Source organism: Chrysemys picta, chromosome 11, assembly GCF_011386835.1.
Source record: "Chrysemys picta bellii isolate R12L10 chromosome 11, ASM1138683v2, whole genome shotgun sequence".
Classification (NCBI taxonomy): domain Eukaryota; kingdom Metazoa; phylum Chordata; order Testudines; family Emydidae; genus Chrysemys; species Chrysemys picta.
Window position 1 is genome coordinate 1393595 of NC_088801.1, and position 14970 is coordinate 1408564.

The 14970-nt window shown below is 69.1% G+C and overlaps 1 protein-coding gene across 9 annotated transcripts in view; it reads right to left on the reverse strand.

Moving 5' to 3' along the window:
* SPEG (striated muscle enriched protein kinase) overlaps positions 1 to 14970 on the reverse strand; it is a 101645-nt gene that overhangs the window by 13334 nt on the left and 73341 nt on the right. For 8 of the 9 annotated variants that reach the window (XR_010591249.1, XM_065560424.1, XM_065560426.1 and 5 more), the window contains 12 exons: positions 13895 to 13985; positions 11709 to 11909; positions 11303 to 11363; positions 10444 to 10521; positions 9834 to 10000; positions 9460 to 9486; positions 7864 to 8016; positions 5885 to 5927; positions 5328 to 5396; positions 2460 to 4650; positions 1892 to 2044; positions 892 to 1008 (listed from right to left, as the gene is read on the reverse strand). Coding sequence is in view for 8 of the 9 variants with exons in the window: in XM_065560424.1 (XP_065416496.1) it covers positions 892 to 1008; positions 1892 to 2044; positions 2460 to 4650; positions 5328 to 5396; positions 5885 to 5927; positions 7864 to 8016; positions 9460 to 9486; positions 9834 to 10000; positions 10444 to 10521; positions 11303 to 11363; positions 11709 to 11909; positions 13895 to 13985 (3351 nt within the window). In the remaining variant the exon portion in view is untranslated. The remainder of the gene's footprint in view (positions 1 to 891; positions 1009 to 1891; positions 2045 to 2459; positions 4651 to 5327; positions 5397 to 5884; positions 5928 to 7863; positions 8017 to 9459; positions 9487 to 9833; positions 10001 to 10443; positions 10522 to 11302; positions 11364 to 11708; positions 11910 to 13894; positions 13986 to 14970) is intronic. The other variant, XM_065560425.1, reaches the window with a different exon arrangement.

The window sequence follows — 14970 nt, forward strand, 5'->3', positions numbered from 1 at the left end:
GCCCGAGGGCGCATACCTGAGTGTGTAACATGAGAACCCAGGAAGGGGTTGAAGGCCAGGTGACTCCTTAGCCCAGGAAACTGAACAAAGGCTGTGGGAGGGGTCGCTGAAGGCAGAGGGCTGGAAGCAGGCTGGAGAGATGGCTGGGAGGCAGAGTTGGCTCTGACCCCCCCAAAGGGGGGTGGGCTGGGATGCCCTGGGACCCCAAGCTGGATTTAACTGAGGGGGTCCTGCTGTCTGTGCCTGCAAGACCTGTCTTGGACTGTATTCCTGTCATCCAAATAAACCTTCTGCTTTACTGGCTGGCTGAGAGTCATGGTGAATCGCAGGGAGCCGGGGGTGCAGGGCCCTGAGTCCCCCAATACTCCGTGACACTAGGTGCTGCCCGGGAGCCTGGACGGCAGCGGCGGTGTGATTTCCCGGGCAGCGGCGGTGTGATTTCCCGGGCAGCGGCGGGATACCCAGTGTGGGGGATCAGATGCACGGGTCGGCGTGTGACTGGCTGGGGAGCTTCACTTCAGCGTTACCCACCCGGTCTGGGAGGAGCTGCTCTCCCTTTCGCAGCCCGCCCTGAGCTTGGCATTTCCAGTGCGGGCTGCCCAGGCACCCTGGGGCACATCCTGGTCTGGAGCAGCCGCCCTGAGGTTGGGGCTCATGCTCTTGCGTCCCCGCTGCGAGTGATACCGGGGGCACCCAGCCCTGGGGGTCACAGCCCTCAGCTCCACAGCATGCGCCGCACCCAGTCCTGCGGGCACAGAGCCGCCCCCCCAAGTCCCAAAGCCCCCCCCAATCCCATGTGCACAGAGCACCCTCAGAGTCCTGGCCCCCGGGCACCGGCCCTGCGGGCACAGATCCATGCCCTGGCCCCCAGGTGGCAGATCCCAGACCTACCCTTCATCCAGAGGATTTTGGGGGACGGGCTGGCAGCTGGCAGGCAGAACAGGGTTGCCGGGTCGCCCTCCAGCAGCACCAGGTCCTTCAGCTTGATGTGGAAAACGGGGGGGAAGTCTGGGGGAGCAGAGGGGACACGGCAGGCGTGAGGGAGGGTGGAATGGGGGTTCCCGATGAGCACGGCCCCCCAGAAGGAGTGCATGGGGCTGCCAGCTGGACCCCTGGCTCAGCGTCTCTCCCACCCCCATTGCTGGCCCAGGAGTGGCCCTGAGGGGCGCTGGAGGGACAGAGCCCTGCTCCCACTACTGGCCAGGGGCCTTGGTGGGGGGAGGGGATAAGTGTGGGACCCCCAGAATGCAGATCGGCTGCTCCTCTGCTAAGTGTCCCCCAAGTCCCCGGCCTGGTCCCCCTCCCCTGCCCCTGCCCTCTCGTGTGATCGCAGTGGGACACAGACCACCCAGCGCGGGAGACAGAGCGCCGGGGCCGGGCTCCGCTGTGGGGGGCTGCCCCAGGGCCAGGCCGGACACTGGGGGGCCAGACCCTGCCCGGGACGAGGTGGGGAGGCTGCTCAGAGCAGGGCACCATGAGCCCAGCACCCCGTGCCCGGCGACCGAACACGTGGGGCACTGCCTGGTGCCCAGCGCTGCCTCGGGCAGACTGTCCTTCAGGCCCCGCAGCAGCGCCGGGCCTGGCTCCGGAGCGCAGATGGCGTCAGGTGCAAGGGAGCCAACATGGCGTCTTTGCAGCCTTGGTTTCCCGGCTCTGCTGGGCTGCAGGGCCCCCCGCGCAGTGCTCCTCCCGGCCAGGGGGGGCTGTGGGGCTCTGCCCCCTTCCCCTCCCCACACCTGCTCCCCAGCCACCTGTCCCAACCAGCTGCCAGCCCCCCCAAATGGCCTCTCCCCAGACCCTCCGCCACCCCATATCCCCCGGGATACCCCTAGATCCCTGAGCCAGTCCCGCAGACCTGCCCAGCCCCGGACACGGGCGCAGCCGGACCTACCCGATGCGTTGCGCACGTACTGCCTGCCCACGATGGTGCCATCCTCCTGCAGCAGGCTGGCCGGGATGTTGGGCTGCGAGGCCACCTTGTCCCTCTTGGCGCGGGACAGGCCCCAGCGGTCCCACCGGGAGCGTCTCTGGCCCTCGCTGGGAGCTGCGGAGAGAGGGGCCGAGGCCATGCTGACTACGCCTCGCCCAGGCGCTGCCCGCGGTGCCACCGGGGGGGGCCACGTGTCGGGACAAGCCCTGCCAGGTGCCCGCAGGTAGCAGTGTGCACGACCACCGCCCGTGCTCCCGGCCGGCCCAGAGAGGGGCTCTGGCTGCAGGCTGGAGGGCTGAGAGTGGGGGCTGCTCACACAGGGACCCCCCAGCCTGCTCCCCAGGGGCCCAGCTCTGCCATGCAGGGGTGGGACGGTGCACAGCGGCCGGGGGGGCCAGGAAGGGCAGTTTCTGGTTTGCCCCAGGGCCAGCACAGGCCCCCGCCCTGGCGATGGGGTAGAGATGGCTGCCAGCAGGCACATCCCCAGGGGGTGTGTCGGGCCCCCTGCGCAGCCCCTGTCCCCGCTCACCTTGGGCACCCGCCTCCGAGTGGGTGCTGCTCTCTGACTGGAAGGACTCGGCGGAGGGCGCCAGGGCTGACTGTGCCGCCAGTTGGTTCTGCGGAATCCCCGTCCTGCGCAGGTTCTCCCCCTCCGAGTTGGATCTCCGCAGCAGGGCGAGCAGCGGGCTCCGCTTCCCGGGCCCCTCTGCCTCCCCCCTGTCGTCCGAGGGGCTGCGCAGCCGCTGGGAGAGGCGCTCCATGGTGGAGCTGATCTTCCGCCTCATGGCCACCACGGGCGACTCCGACCCGCCCTCACTCCTGCCTGGCTCCGATTCCAGGCTGGCCGAGTCCCGCTTGTCCTTAGAGCTGCCCAGACCCAGGCTCCAGGAGAGACGGCGGCCCCGGCTCGGGGGCTCGCGGCCCGACTCCTCCTCCTTGGGCTGCTTCCTCTCCGTGGGGGGCGTGCGCCAGAGGCGCTGGGACATCCTGCGGATGAAGCTGGCCTCCTCCGGCTCACGCAGGTCCTGCACTGACTGGGCCCGCTGGGCCGGGCCCTTGGCGAGCTCCAGCGGTGCCCCGGCCGGGCCGGGCCGGTACATCCCCTCCTCCCGCACCAGCGGGCTGGCCAGGTGCCGGTCCGCCGAGTGGGGCCTGGTGAGCAGCTTCAGGCCGCGGCTGAGCGAAGACTCCCGGCCCCGCTTGAACTTGGCCTCGAAGACTTCCTCCGAGTCGATGTCCTGGATGGCCAGGGTGCTGCTGGAACGCAGCGGGGCCGCCTCCTCCGCGGGCACCTCCGCCTTGGCACCGCCCGCAGCGGGGGCTGGGGGGCGTGCGGGGCGCGGCTCTGGGCGGGCAGCGGGGGGCTCAGCCCGGGCAGGCTCCCCGGGCGCGGCGGGGAGCTGGATGGATTGTATCACCTGTGCATAGGAGGAGGGCTTGGGGGCTCTGGCGTCCGGGGCAGGGGGCTCTGGCAGGGCTGCTCTGGGCTTGGGAGCTGCCTGCAGGGGGGCCTGGGCAGCTCTGGCAGCTGCGGGCCGTAGCAGAGGCTTTTCTTGAGGCCTCTCGGCTGGAGGCTTCTTGCCCACAGCTGCCAAGCTGGCTCTGGGCCTGGCAGTGTCCCCCGGCCCAGGGCCCTGCTCGGGCGAGGCCTCGGGCAGCTCAGGGCCGGGTGGCTTGGGGGAGCTTTCCCGCGGGGTCTGGGGCCGGGACTCCGTCAGGGCGGAGAGCGAGGGGGACTCCTTGAGCCGCTGGGCTTCCAGGTGCGTCACGGGGATCTCCAGCGGGGCGCCCGAGCGGCGGTGCACCGTCACCGGCTCCAGGTCCCCCTGGCTGAAGGAGCTGCTCTTCTGCAGCAGGCGCGGCTCTGGGGGCGGGTGCTGGGGGGCGGCCTCGCTGGAGGCTGCCCGCACCAGCCTGGCCCCCGGGGGCGGCTGCTTTTTGGGCCGGGGGGGCCGCAGCACCTTCTTCTCCAGGGTCTCCAGGAGCGGCCCCCGCAGGCCGCTGACCCTGGGCTCCACGGGACCGTCCCGCAGCAGGCGCTGGCGCACGAGCTCCAGGCGCTGGGTGCGCTCCTCCTCGGCCTGCCTGCGGGGCGCACCCCCCGGGCTGGGGCTCCGGCGCGGCAGCTCCATGGACGCCGCCTTCTTCAGCGCCTTGGGGGGCTCCTCGCCCGCCCCGGCCTCCGCCGGCAAGCCCAGCAGGAGGGCGCTGTCCGCAGAGCTGCCCCGCCGCAGCTCGCCCCTCCGGCCGGCCGGGCGCCCCCCCTCCGGGGACTCCAGGCTGGAGCCCTTCTTCAGGGCCTTCCGGGGGCACTCGGGCCGCGGCTGAGCCTCGGCGGAGTCCTCGTCCGAGGAGCCGGGCCCCTCCGCCACCGTGGGCCTCTTCCGCGGGCCAGCGCCCTTCTGCCTCTTCCCTGGGCCTGCCACCTCCGCCTGCCAGTCCATGGGGGCCGCCTCCTCCAGCGCCCCCTCGGCCTGGCCCAGGGCTTCGTCGTCCGTGGGGATCTCGTTGAGGGAGACGCGGGAGCCGGAGAACTCCACCTGGTGGGGCATGGGGAGGAGGGGCAGCTCGTCCAGCTCCTCCGAGTCCGAGGAGGAGGAGAGGGCGGGCGAGTCCTTGAGGTGCCGGGGCAGGGCGATGGAGAGGTGGCTGGACGTGTCCTCCAGCAGCTCCGGGATGGCTCTCAGCACCAGACTGCCTTTGTAGCTGATCTGAGACCGCTGCGGGCAGACAGACGGGTCAGAAGCTGCGCTGGGGCCTGCAGGGCCGGGGGGGCAGGGTGGGCGGTTGGGTTGGGGGGAACCGCGGGGGGAATGGGAGAATCGGACAGGGGTCGGGGGGAGTCGTGGGGGGAAGGGGAGAATCGGACAGGGGTCGGGGGGAACCGCGGGGGGAAGGGGGAGCCCCCTGGGGGGAACCATGGAGGGGAAGGGAAGAATTGGGCAGGGGATTGGGCTGTGCAGGGGGACCGGAGGCCCCTGAGCTGCCAGAGGGGGTGGCAGGGGCTTTGCCTCAAGCAGCCCCACCCCACAGTCCCTGGGATGGGAGCACAGGGGGCGGACAGAGAGACGTGTCCCGGCCCTGCCCCAGACTCTGGGGGGCCGTGGGCATCCCCAGCCTGGCTCAGCACCGGGACGAACTGCTCCCCACTGATCTCGCTGGGCCTGGCGCGGGAGCCCCACGCCCCTCTCTGCTCCCCACTGATCTCGCTGGGCCTGGCGCGGGAGCCCCACGCCCCTCTCAGCTCCCCTCGCAGGGGCCCAGCCAGGCTCCGTGCACCCGCCACAGGAGCACAGGCCTCTGCACGGGGGCGTCATCCCCACTCGCTCCATCTCCGCCCCATGGCAGCATCGCCTGCCCCCAGCCCCCCCTGGGCCCCAGCCGCCCCCGCCTCTACCTGCCACTTCCTGCGGCAGATGAAGAGCTTCAGGTGGTCGGTGCTGATGGATTTCCCCTTGGCCAAGGTCTGCGGAGAGCGGAGAGGAGCGTCTGGGGGCTGCCTGATGCCTCTGCCCCCCTCCCTGCCCACCAACGCCCCCCCCCACACACACACAACGGGCCAGCCCCCTCCCTGCCTGCCAACACCCCCCCTCGCCAGGCTGCCTCCCTCCGTGCCCTCCGACCCCCGGCCCACCCCGCTCCCCCTGATGGGCCCGTCCCGCCAACAACCCCCTGCCACGCCGTCCCCCTCCCTGCCCGCCGATGCCCCCCCCGCACTGTTCCGCGCCCCCCCCGCCCGCCAATGCCCCCCCCCCCACTGGTCGGCCCCCCTCCCTGCCCGCCGATGCCCCCACACTGGTCCGCCCCCCCTCCCTGCCCGCCGATGCCCCCACACTGGTCTGCCCCCCCTCCCTGCCCACCGATGCCCCCACACTGGTCTGCCCCCCCTCCCTGCCTGCCGCCAACTCCCAGATGCGAGATCCCTGCCTGGGCTGGACACAGCCGACCACTCACCTTAAACCAGGGGTGCTCCAGCGTCTGCTCCGCGTTGGGTCTCCTACAAACAGGGCAGGGCCTTGGTCAGACCCGGGGCGAGTCCCCCACTCGGCTCACGCCGACACGGCTGCCCGTGGGAGCAGGGCCAGGCCTGGCAATGGGGTTGGCATCAGGCCCCAGGCAGCAGCACCATGGCACTGCCTGGCACGCTGCAGGTCAGGGTGGGACATCTCCCTCTGGCCGGGGAGGCCAGCCTGGGGCGGTTCTGGTCCCTGAGCATGGGGGGACTTGGCCTATGGTGCTCCCTGCCCAGCTCCACCACCGTGCACGTGGGACCCTGGCGTGGTGGGGTGCTCCCTCCCTGGACACTGTGGGCTCCTAGTCCCTGGCCATCACTCCCAGCCCGGCGGTGGCAGGAGGGAGACCTGACCAGCCTGGGGGACGGGTGGGACCAGTCCTGGGGGGTGTGGCAGGGCCCAGCGGGCACCCATGGGGCCCCCCACTGGGGCACCAAGGCCTGGGGAGGGACGTGGGCTGAGGGATCTCGGGCCCCAGCTACCACGAGGGGGGTGGGACTGGGACTGGGATGGTGTGACGAAGTGGGAATGTTCAGAATGTTTTGTCTGAACACTGTGTGTGCCTCAGTTTCCCATATGTGATACTCAAGTATCTAGATGGGGTAGGATGACCATACGGCCTGTTTTGGCCGGGATGGTCCCGGTTTTAAGCTCTGTCCCGGCTGACCTGACTTTTTTGACAAAAGTAGGCATCTGTCCCATTTGCCCTTGCCAACGCCAATGGGAGAAATGCCCCCTTTTGTCAAACAAGGGGGTGCGGGGGAACGTGCAGGGGGGCAGCCGGGGGTGACTGGGGCTGGGCTGCTGGAAGCGAGTCAGTCGCCTGGTTTGGGACCCGGGGGGGAGGGGGGCACGCTGTGCCCTGTATCCCCCCAAGCTGGACTTTGCTGCAGGTCCCTGATTTCTGTGCTCACAAGCTCTGTCCTACGCTGGGCTCCCGACTAAGAACCCGTCTGTGTCCCACGCTGGCTGGGAGTCACGGCTGGCTGCGGAGTGGGGGGTGTGACGAACTGGGACTGTTCTTACTGTGGTCTGTGAATGCTGACAGGGGAGTGTGACTAGGATAGTCTGCATTGGGGGATGGGAGACTGACCGGAGAATACCTGAGCATGTAACATGAGAACCCAGGGAGGGGTTAGAGGCCAGGTGACACCTTTGCCCGGGAGACTGAACAAAGGCTGTGGGAGGGGTCGCTGAAGGAGAGTTTCAGGAGCTGGCTGGTGGAATGGCTGGGAGGCAGACGGGGCTCTGAGCTCCCAAGGGGGCTGTGGTGCCCTGGGACCCCAAGATGGACCTAACTGAGGGGGTCCTGTTGTCTGTGCCTGCAAGACCTGTCTTGGACTGTGTTCCTGTCACCTAAATAAACCTTCTGCTTTACTGGCTGGCTGAGAGTCATGGTGAATCGCAGGAAGCCGGGGGTGCAGGGCCTTGTGTCCCCCCACACTCCGTGACAGGGGGCAGGGCCCTTTGGGGGGTGGGAGGCTCCCCAGGGGTCCCGTCCAGGGGGACTCGCTGCGGGGAGCTCCCGGAGTGAGCAGGGGGCCGAACGCTCCGAGGTCAGACCCAGGAGGGTCTGAAGCCGGGCAGGCTCCTTGCCCTGGTGAGGGGCCCTGAGGGGAGACGCTGCCCCCGAGTCCTGGCTGGCGTCACTCAGCGCGGCGCCCGAGCTCCAGCCCGCGACTCCGGGACAAATAACCCAGAGGGTGGGGGCAAAATTGGGCTGGGTACTGCAGCGGCCTTGGCGTGAGGGGATGTGGCTTGGGGGGATGTCCCAGGGCAGGGGGAGCGGAGGGGGACGGCCCAGGAATGGGGGGCCCGCGGCCCGGGCGGTGGGGGGGCCGGCCCAGGGAGGGGGGCCCGCGGCCCGGGCGGTGGGGGGGACGGCCTAGGGAGGGGGGGCCCGCGGCCCGGGGTACTCACAGCCGGTCATTCACCAGCACTTTGATGAGGAAGCCCTTGGCCTCCCGCGTCAGCCCCAGGAACATGCTCTCCTCGAAGGCCACGTTGTAGTTGCGGATGTTCAGCAGCGTGGTCTTGTCGTTCTCGCCCACAAATGGGGAGATCCCCGTCAGGCTGCCGGCAAGGAGAGCCCGGTGATGCCAGCCAGCCGGGGCGCCCGCGGGGGGGACAGGGAGTTGGGCCCCATGGGGGGAGGGGGAGTCGGGCCCCACGGCGCCCCATGGGGGGGAGGAGGAGGAGGGGAAGGGGAGTCGGGCCCTGGGGCGCCCTGTGGTGGGGTAGGAGGAGTTGGGCCCCAAGGCGCCCCACAGGGGGAGGGAGAGTCGGGCCCCGAGGGGGGAATGGGAGTCAGGCCCCAGGGCGCCCCACGGGGGAGGAGAGGGCGGAGTTGGGCCCCATGTGTGTGTGGGGGGGGGAGTCGGGCCCCACGGCGCCCCACGGGGGGGAGGAGGAGGAGGGGAAGGGGAGTCGGGCCCTGGGGCGCCCTGCGGTGCGGTAGGGGGAGTTGGGCCCCAAGGCGCCCCGCAGGGGGAGGGAGAGTCGGGCCCCGAGGGGAGAATGGGAGTCAGGCCCCAGGGCGCCCCACGGGGGAGGAGAGAGCGGAGTTGGGCCCCATGTGGGGGGGGGAGTTGGGCCTGGAGGGTGGAAGGGGAGTCGGGCCTTGAGGGGGGAGGGGGAGTTGGGCCCCGCGGGGGGAGGGGGACTCAGGCCCCACGGGGGGGGGGGAGTTGGGCCCCACGTAGGGGAGGAGTTGGGCCCCAAGGCGCCCCGCGGGAGGAGGGGGAGTTAGGCCCCGGGGCGCCCCAAGGGAGGGGAGGGGGAGTTGGGCCCCGCGGGGGGAGGGGGACTCAGGCCCCATGTGGGGGGGGAGTCGGGCCCCAAGGCGCCCCGCGGGAGGAGGGGGACTCAGGCCCCGCAGGAGGAGGGGGAGTCGGGCCCCGGGGCGCCCCACGGGGGGAGGGGGAGTCGAGCCCCGTGGTGCCCCGCGGGAGGAGGGGGAGTCGGGCCCCACGTGGGGGGGGGGAGTTGGGCCCCGGGGCGCCCCGCGGGGGGCAGGGCAGGCAGCGGCACACACGGGAAGGCAGGACGCCACCACCAGGCTGGCTGCCTGCACCAGGTCTGGCCCTTTGCCCAGAGCCAGCTTGTGCCCAGGGGAGGGGCTGGGGGCTGGCTGAGCCCTGGGGAGTGGGAGGGGGAACGGAGGGAGGCTGGGGGCTGGCTGAGCCCTGGGGAGTGGGAGGGGGGAACGGAGGGAGGCTGGGGGCCGGCTGAGCCCTGGGGAGTGGGAGGGGGAACGGAGGGAGGCTGGGGGCTGGCTGGGGCGAGCTGGCCATGCCATGGGGGAATGGGGGCAGGGGGCCGGCTGACCCTGCAGCCCAGCAGGAGTGCCCTGCACCGCAGGGATGGCTGATATGTGGGGGCCCCAGAGAGGGGGCTCCCCATAGGCACCTGGTCCAGCCAGGGGCTGCCTCCGTCGCCGTGGCCTGTTTCCATGGGAGCGGTGTGGGGTGATTGGCACGGGCGCTGCAGGGGCAGCTGGGGGGCAGGGGCCCTTACCATAGGTAGGCGATGACTCCCACGGGCCTGCCGAGAGAAGGTGATGGTTACAGGCCAGTGGGCGCCAGCCCAGGAGCCCGAGGCCCCCAGCCCCCCGGCCCATGACGGGGGGTGCACCTGGCCCAAGTGCAGCAGGGGCGGGGTCCTGGACTCACTCCAGGGCCTGCCCCCCGCCATGCTCCAGCCCCCCAGGGTTCCTGAAGAGAAACCCCTCTGTGTTTCCTGGGGGTGCAGGGTCCCCGACCTCATCCCAGCCCCTCCTGTGGGCGTCCTGCACCCACCCGCCTCCCGACCAGGGTCCCATCAGGACAGCCAGGGTTCCCGGGGGGGGGTTCAGCCCCCGCCCCAATTGGCTGCTGGCCGGGGGCCGTTACCAGACGTCGGTGACGATGGACACGGGGCTCTGGCTGACGATCTCCGGACCCACGAACTCGGGGGTGCCGTACTTGCAGTACTGGGCCCCCTCCGGCGCCAGCCGCTGCGCGTTGCCGAAGTCGCAGAGCCGCACCTGGTCGCTGCTGCCCATCAGCAGGTTCTCCGGCTGCAGGAGAGCCGGGGACAAGGGTCAGAGGGAGACAGCCCAGGCGAAGGCCCAGTCGATACCGGGGGGCACAGGGCAGGGCGAGGCCCAGCTGGGGGGTGGTATCATGGGGGGCACGGGGCCCTGGGACTGCACGGCAGCCAAGCCATGACCTGCCAGAGCTGGGTGGGGGCAGGGGATGGAGCCCCCAGCCCAGATGCCCTGGGAGAGCCCAAGCAAAGAGAAGCCGTGGCCCAGCACGGCACTGCAGGGGAGCCTGGAGCCAGCCCCACTTGGGCACCGCGCTCGCTTGTGGGGGGGAGCCGTGGGGGGGGTTCTGCACTGCGCTAGCTGGGGGGGCTGCGGGGGGGGGGGGGCTCTGCACCGCACTCGCTGGGGGGGGGGACTCGCTCTGCACCGCACTCGCTGGGGCGGGGGGGGAACTCGCTCTGCCCCGCGCTCACCTTGACGTCCAGGTGCAGGATGCTGCAGCGATGCAGGTAGCTAAGCCCCTCCAGCAGCTGCCGCATGTAGGAGCGAACCTGCGGGAGACAAGGCCGGTGAGCCAGCCCCGCCGGGGGGCAGTGTGCAGAGCAGGCCCCACGAGCAGGGGACAGGACCCAGGTTACTGCCCCAGTGACGCCGTAGGGAGCCGGTCGGACTGACCTGGGGATGTCGTCTGGTTTTACTGGACTGTCTGCATGGGGGCTGGGAGAGCAGGGGGTGACTTTAGGTGAGGGACGGTACCTGAGCCAGGAGGGGGGTGGGGCCAGGTGACACCTTGGCCCGGGAAACTGGACAAAGGGAGAGGAGGAGCCGGGAGAAGGGGAGTGAGACGGCGGGGGGGGGGGGGGGTTCAGTTCTGGGCTGGCTGGGAAGAGGCAGGGAACCCCAAGCCAGGGGTCTAAGGTCCCTGCCCCCCAGAAGGGTGACCAGACGGCAAGTGTGAAAAATCAGGACAGGGCGTGGGGGTTAATAGGAGTCTATATAAGAAAAAGACCCAAAAAACAGGACTGTCCCTATAAAATCGGGACATCTGGTCACCCTATCCCCCAGAAGGACTCGGCTGTGGGGTCCTGGTTGTACCTACAACCCCTGCTTGGGACCGTGTTCCTGTCGTCTAATAAACCTTCTGTGTTACTGGCTGGCTGAGAGTCCCTGGGACTCGCAGGAAGTGGGGGTGTGGGGCCCTGACTCCCCCACACGCCGAGACACCCGGGCTCGAGCCCAGGGCTGGGTCCGAGGTCCCTGTCCCTGCAGTTCCCGAGGTGACCAGCAGGTGGAACCAGCCGGAGGGTGATGGGCTCCCGGCCCCGCACTCACCTCCCACTCGCACACTGAGGGCTTCCTCGCCATCCTGTCCAGCAGCTCCTCCCCCGTGCAGCTGGGGGCCCGTCAAGGAGAACAACCACAACCGCCCGCCTGCGCCCGGCCCCACGAGCTCCCCTCCCACGGCCGCGCCCTGCCGGGGCCCGGCCCCGCGAGCTCCCCTCCCACGGCCATACCCTGCCGGGACCCGCCCCCGCGAGCCCCCCCACGGCTGCTCCCTGCTGGGACCCCGGGGCTGTGATCTCCCTGCCCCCATACGGCTGCGTCCCGTCACTGCCATCTCAGACTGCACCACGTGGGTCTGCAGTGCTGTGAGCTTCCACAGAGCAGTGCCCTGCAGGTGCTGGTGGGGACCCAGGCACCCCATGGGGCTGTTCCCATCCCACGCCCCGGCGGATACAGCTCCATGACGATGATCACGGCGTTTTTCTTCTCGAAGGAGTCATGGAAGTAGACGAGGCGCTCGTGGTCCAGCTGGGACAGGATCTGCAGCTCCCGGCGCGCCGACTGCTTGGCCTTGGCCCGGCAGGGGATGAACTTGGCAGCATAGTCCAGCCCGCTGCTCTTCTCCCTCACCCTCCGCACGTAGGAGAAGGCCCCCCTGCAACACACGGGGAGCTGCAGCCGGCAGAAGGATGGGCCAGGCTTGGCGGGGGGCTGGCAGGAGCCTAGGACGTGGTGTGGGCACCAATGGAGGGGCTGGCAGGAGGGCAGGGGCAGGAGGCTGGGACACCCTGGGGGAACCTGTCTAGGGAGGGATTGGGGAGAATCTAGGACCCAGGGGCAGCACGTGGTGGGGGCAAGGGGGGGGGGGGCTGAGCACTGGCAGGGAGGCTCAGGTTTTCGCTCTTAGCAGCGGGTAAAGAAGCTAAGAACGGCTACCCTGGGTCAGCCCCATGGTCCGTCCGGCCCGGCGGCCTGCCTCTGACAGCGGCCGGGGCCAGGCGCTTCAGGGGGACTGAACAGAACAGGGCGATTATCGTGTGATCCAGCCTGTCGCCCATGCCTGGGTTCTGGCACTGAGAGCAGGGGGCTGTACCCCTGCCCATGGATGGACTTAGCCTTCGTGAACTTAGCGAATACTTTTTTGATCCCTGTTATAGTCTTGGCCCTCACAACATCCTCTGGCAAGGAGTTCCACAGGCTGACTGGGCGTTGGGTGAAGAAACACTTCCCTATTCACTCTCCACACCCGCCATGATTTTATAGCCCTCTGTCAATCCCCCCTTCGTCGTCTCCTTCCCAAGCTGAACAGTCCCAGGCTTTCTCATCTCTCCTCCCATGGAAGCTGCTCCGGTCCCGTCATCGTTTTGTTGCCCTTCTCTGCACCGTTTCCAATGCTAATGTCTCTTTTGGAGACGGGGTGACCAGCTCTGCCCGCAGTACTTTAGGGGCGGGCGGACTGTGGATTTAATAGCAGCGTTATGGTATTTTCTGTCTTCTCTCTCCCTTCCCTAACGCTGCTGCCCACGGAGCGGATGTTCTCGGAGAACGGAGATCTCCCATGGTACCAGCGAGCCCAGCCCCATGGCTCTGACTGGCTGGCTGGCCCCACATTTCCCGTGTCTGCCTTTGCAGTGTCGACGCTCCGTGGGTCACCAGACAGCCAGGGCTGCAGGGCAGGGGGGAGCTCCCCAGCTGCAGGGACCCCCTCCCGCCCCCCGTGACTCCAATCTCCCACGCCAGCCTGGGAGGTGCTGAGTCGGGCAGCCTCTGACTCCTCCCTCCCCCAAAATGGGCCTGAGGAGCCCCGGGCCACGATTCCGTGACGCAGGGAGGGGAGCCCACCCGCTGTGGGTGGGACGAGCTGCTGACCCCCTGTGACGAACTGGGCCTGTTCTTACTGTGGTGTGTGAATGCTGACAGGGGAGTGTGGCTAGGATAGTCTGCATTGGGAGATGGGAGTCTGAGTCTGCCCGAGGGCGAATACCTGAGTGTGTAACATGAGAACCCAGGAAGGGGTTGGAGGCCAGGTGACACCTTGGCCCGGGAAACTGAACAAAGGCTGTGGGAGGGGTCGCTGAAGGCAGAGTGCTAGAAGCGGACTGGAGAGATGGCTGGGAGGCAGAGATGGCTCTGACCCCCCAAAGGGGGGTGGGCTGGGATGCCCTGGGACCCCAAGCTGGACCTAACTGAGGGGGGCCCTGTTGTCTGTGCCTGCAAGACCTGTCTTGGACTGTATTCCTGTCATCCAAATAAACCTTCTGCTTTACTGGCTGGCTGAGAGTCATGGTGAATCGCAGGAAGCCGGGGGTGCAGGGCCCTGAGTTCCCCAATACTCCGTGACACCCCCCTGGGCTTGCCAAGAGCCATCCCCATGGGGGCTGTTTGGGCCCCCTAGCCCCGGCACCGAGCACTGCCAGGCTCAGGAGAGAAGCTGGCGTCAGGCCAGGGACATGGAGCTGCCCTGGGCTCCCAGCGGTGCCCTGCTCTGGGGGCTGAGACACCCTGTCCCTGCCCTGGCCCAGCCCGGCGGGAGACCCAGCCCTAGTGCCTGGGAGCAGGGACTCAGGACCGAGCCCGGGTGCCAGGCCAACGCTTGGGGACGGCCCCTTGCCAGAGGCACCCGCCTCCCTCCCGCCTCACCTCCCGATCTCCTCGTGCACCTCGTAGTCGTCCGTCAGCCGCCGGGCCGCATGCCCCTCCTCCGCCACCACGGCTGCTGCCTCCGGCTGGGCTGGAAGGCAAGGAGAGCCACGGCATGAGGAGGGAGGGGAACGGCCATGGACCGAGGGGGCAGGGTGCCGGTCGGGGTGACAAAGCAGGAGGTTTCTTGTTTTTCCAATGGTTGCATGCGGAGGGGGTGGGACTCAGTGCCCCTGGGTGTTGCTGGTTTAACGAGGGGAGGGGAGAGGGAGTTTGTGGTTACACAGAACCGGAGAGGGACCTTGGGACCCCAGCCGATGGCCTGGAGGGGGAACACCCCAGCGACCGGTGACCTGGGGATCGGGAGGCCCAGCTCAGGAGTCGCAGACGGTTCTGGCCAGTGGGAGGACAATGGGCTGCGGGGAGGGGACCCCGGTGACCGGACCAGCCGGTTCCAGCCAGAGGGGCCAGAGGACAGAAGAGGGGAGAGGAGGCCCAGGAGACCCGGTTTACGACCCTGTTTCCCTGGAGAGAAGACAATGGACAGAGGCGGGGCCTGGGGCCGGGGATCTCAGATGCCCAGCTGGAAGCAAGGGGGCTCTGGGCTGGAGAGGGGGAGCAGGCAGAGCCCACCTGGATGCAGGGAGACTGGGATGTGCTGGGATAAGGGAGGCCAGGCCTGAGGCCCTGAGAGTTTCAGGTGCTGGGTTCAACGCTCAATAAACCTCCTGTGTTACGCTGGCTGAGAGTCGCTCCGGGCTAGAGAACGGGGGGGTCATTGTCCCCTTCGGGGGTGGAGGCCCCAGGGGCCCAGAGCGAGTGGACTCCCTGAGGGGGCCCACGGCAGAGACAGATGTGCTAGGGCTCAGAGAGGTGCGGCTCCAGGAAGTGGAGGGACCTGACCCCGAGAGAGAGTGGACCCCCGAGAAGGGCTGTCTCACTAAAAGGGGCACCCCCCCCACGGACCGCACGGGGCCGCGAGTGGGCACGATCTGTGAGTCTGTGACAACGTTGTAGCAGAGGATGGTTGGCGGATGCACCCTGTAGACGGTTGGCTACAGGCGTTTTGCAGTGAG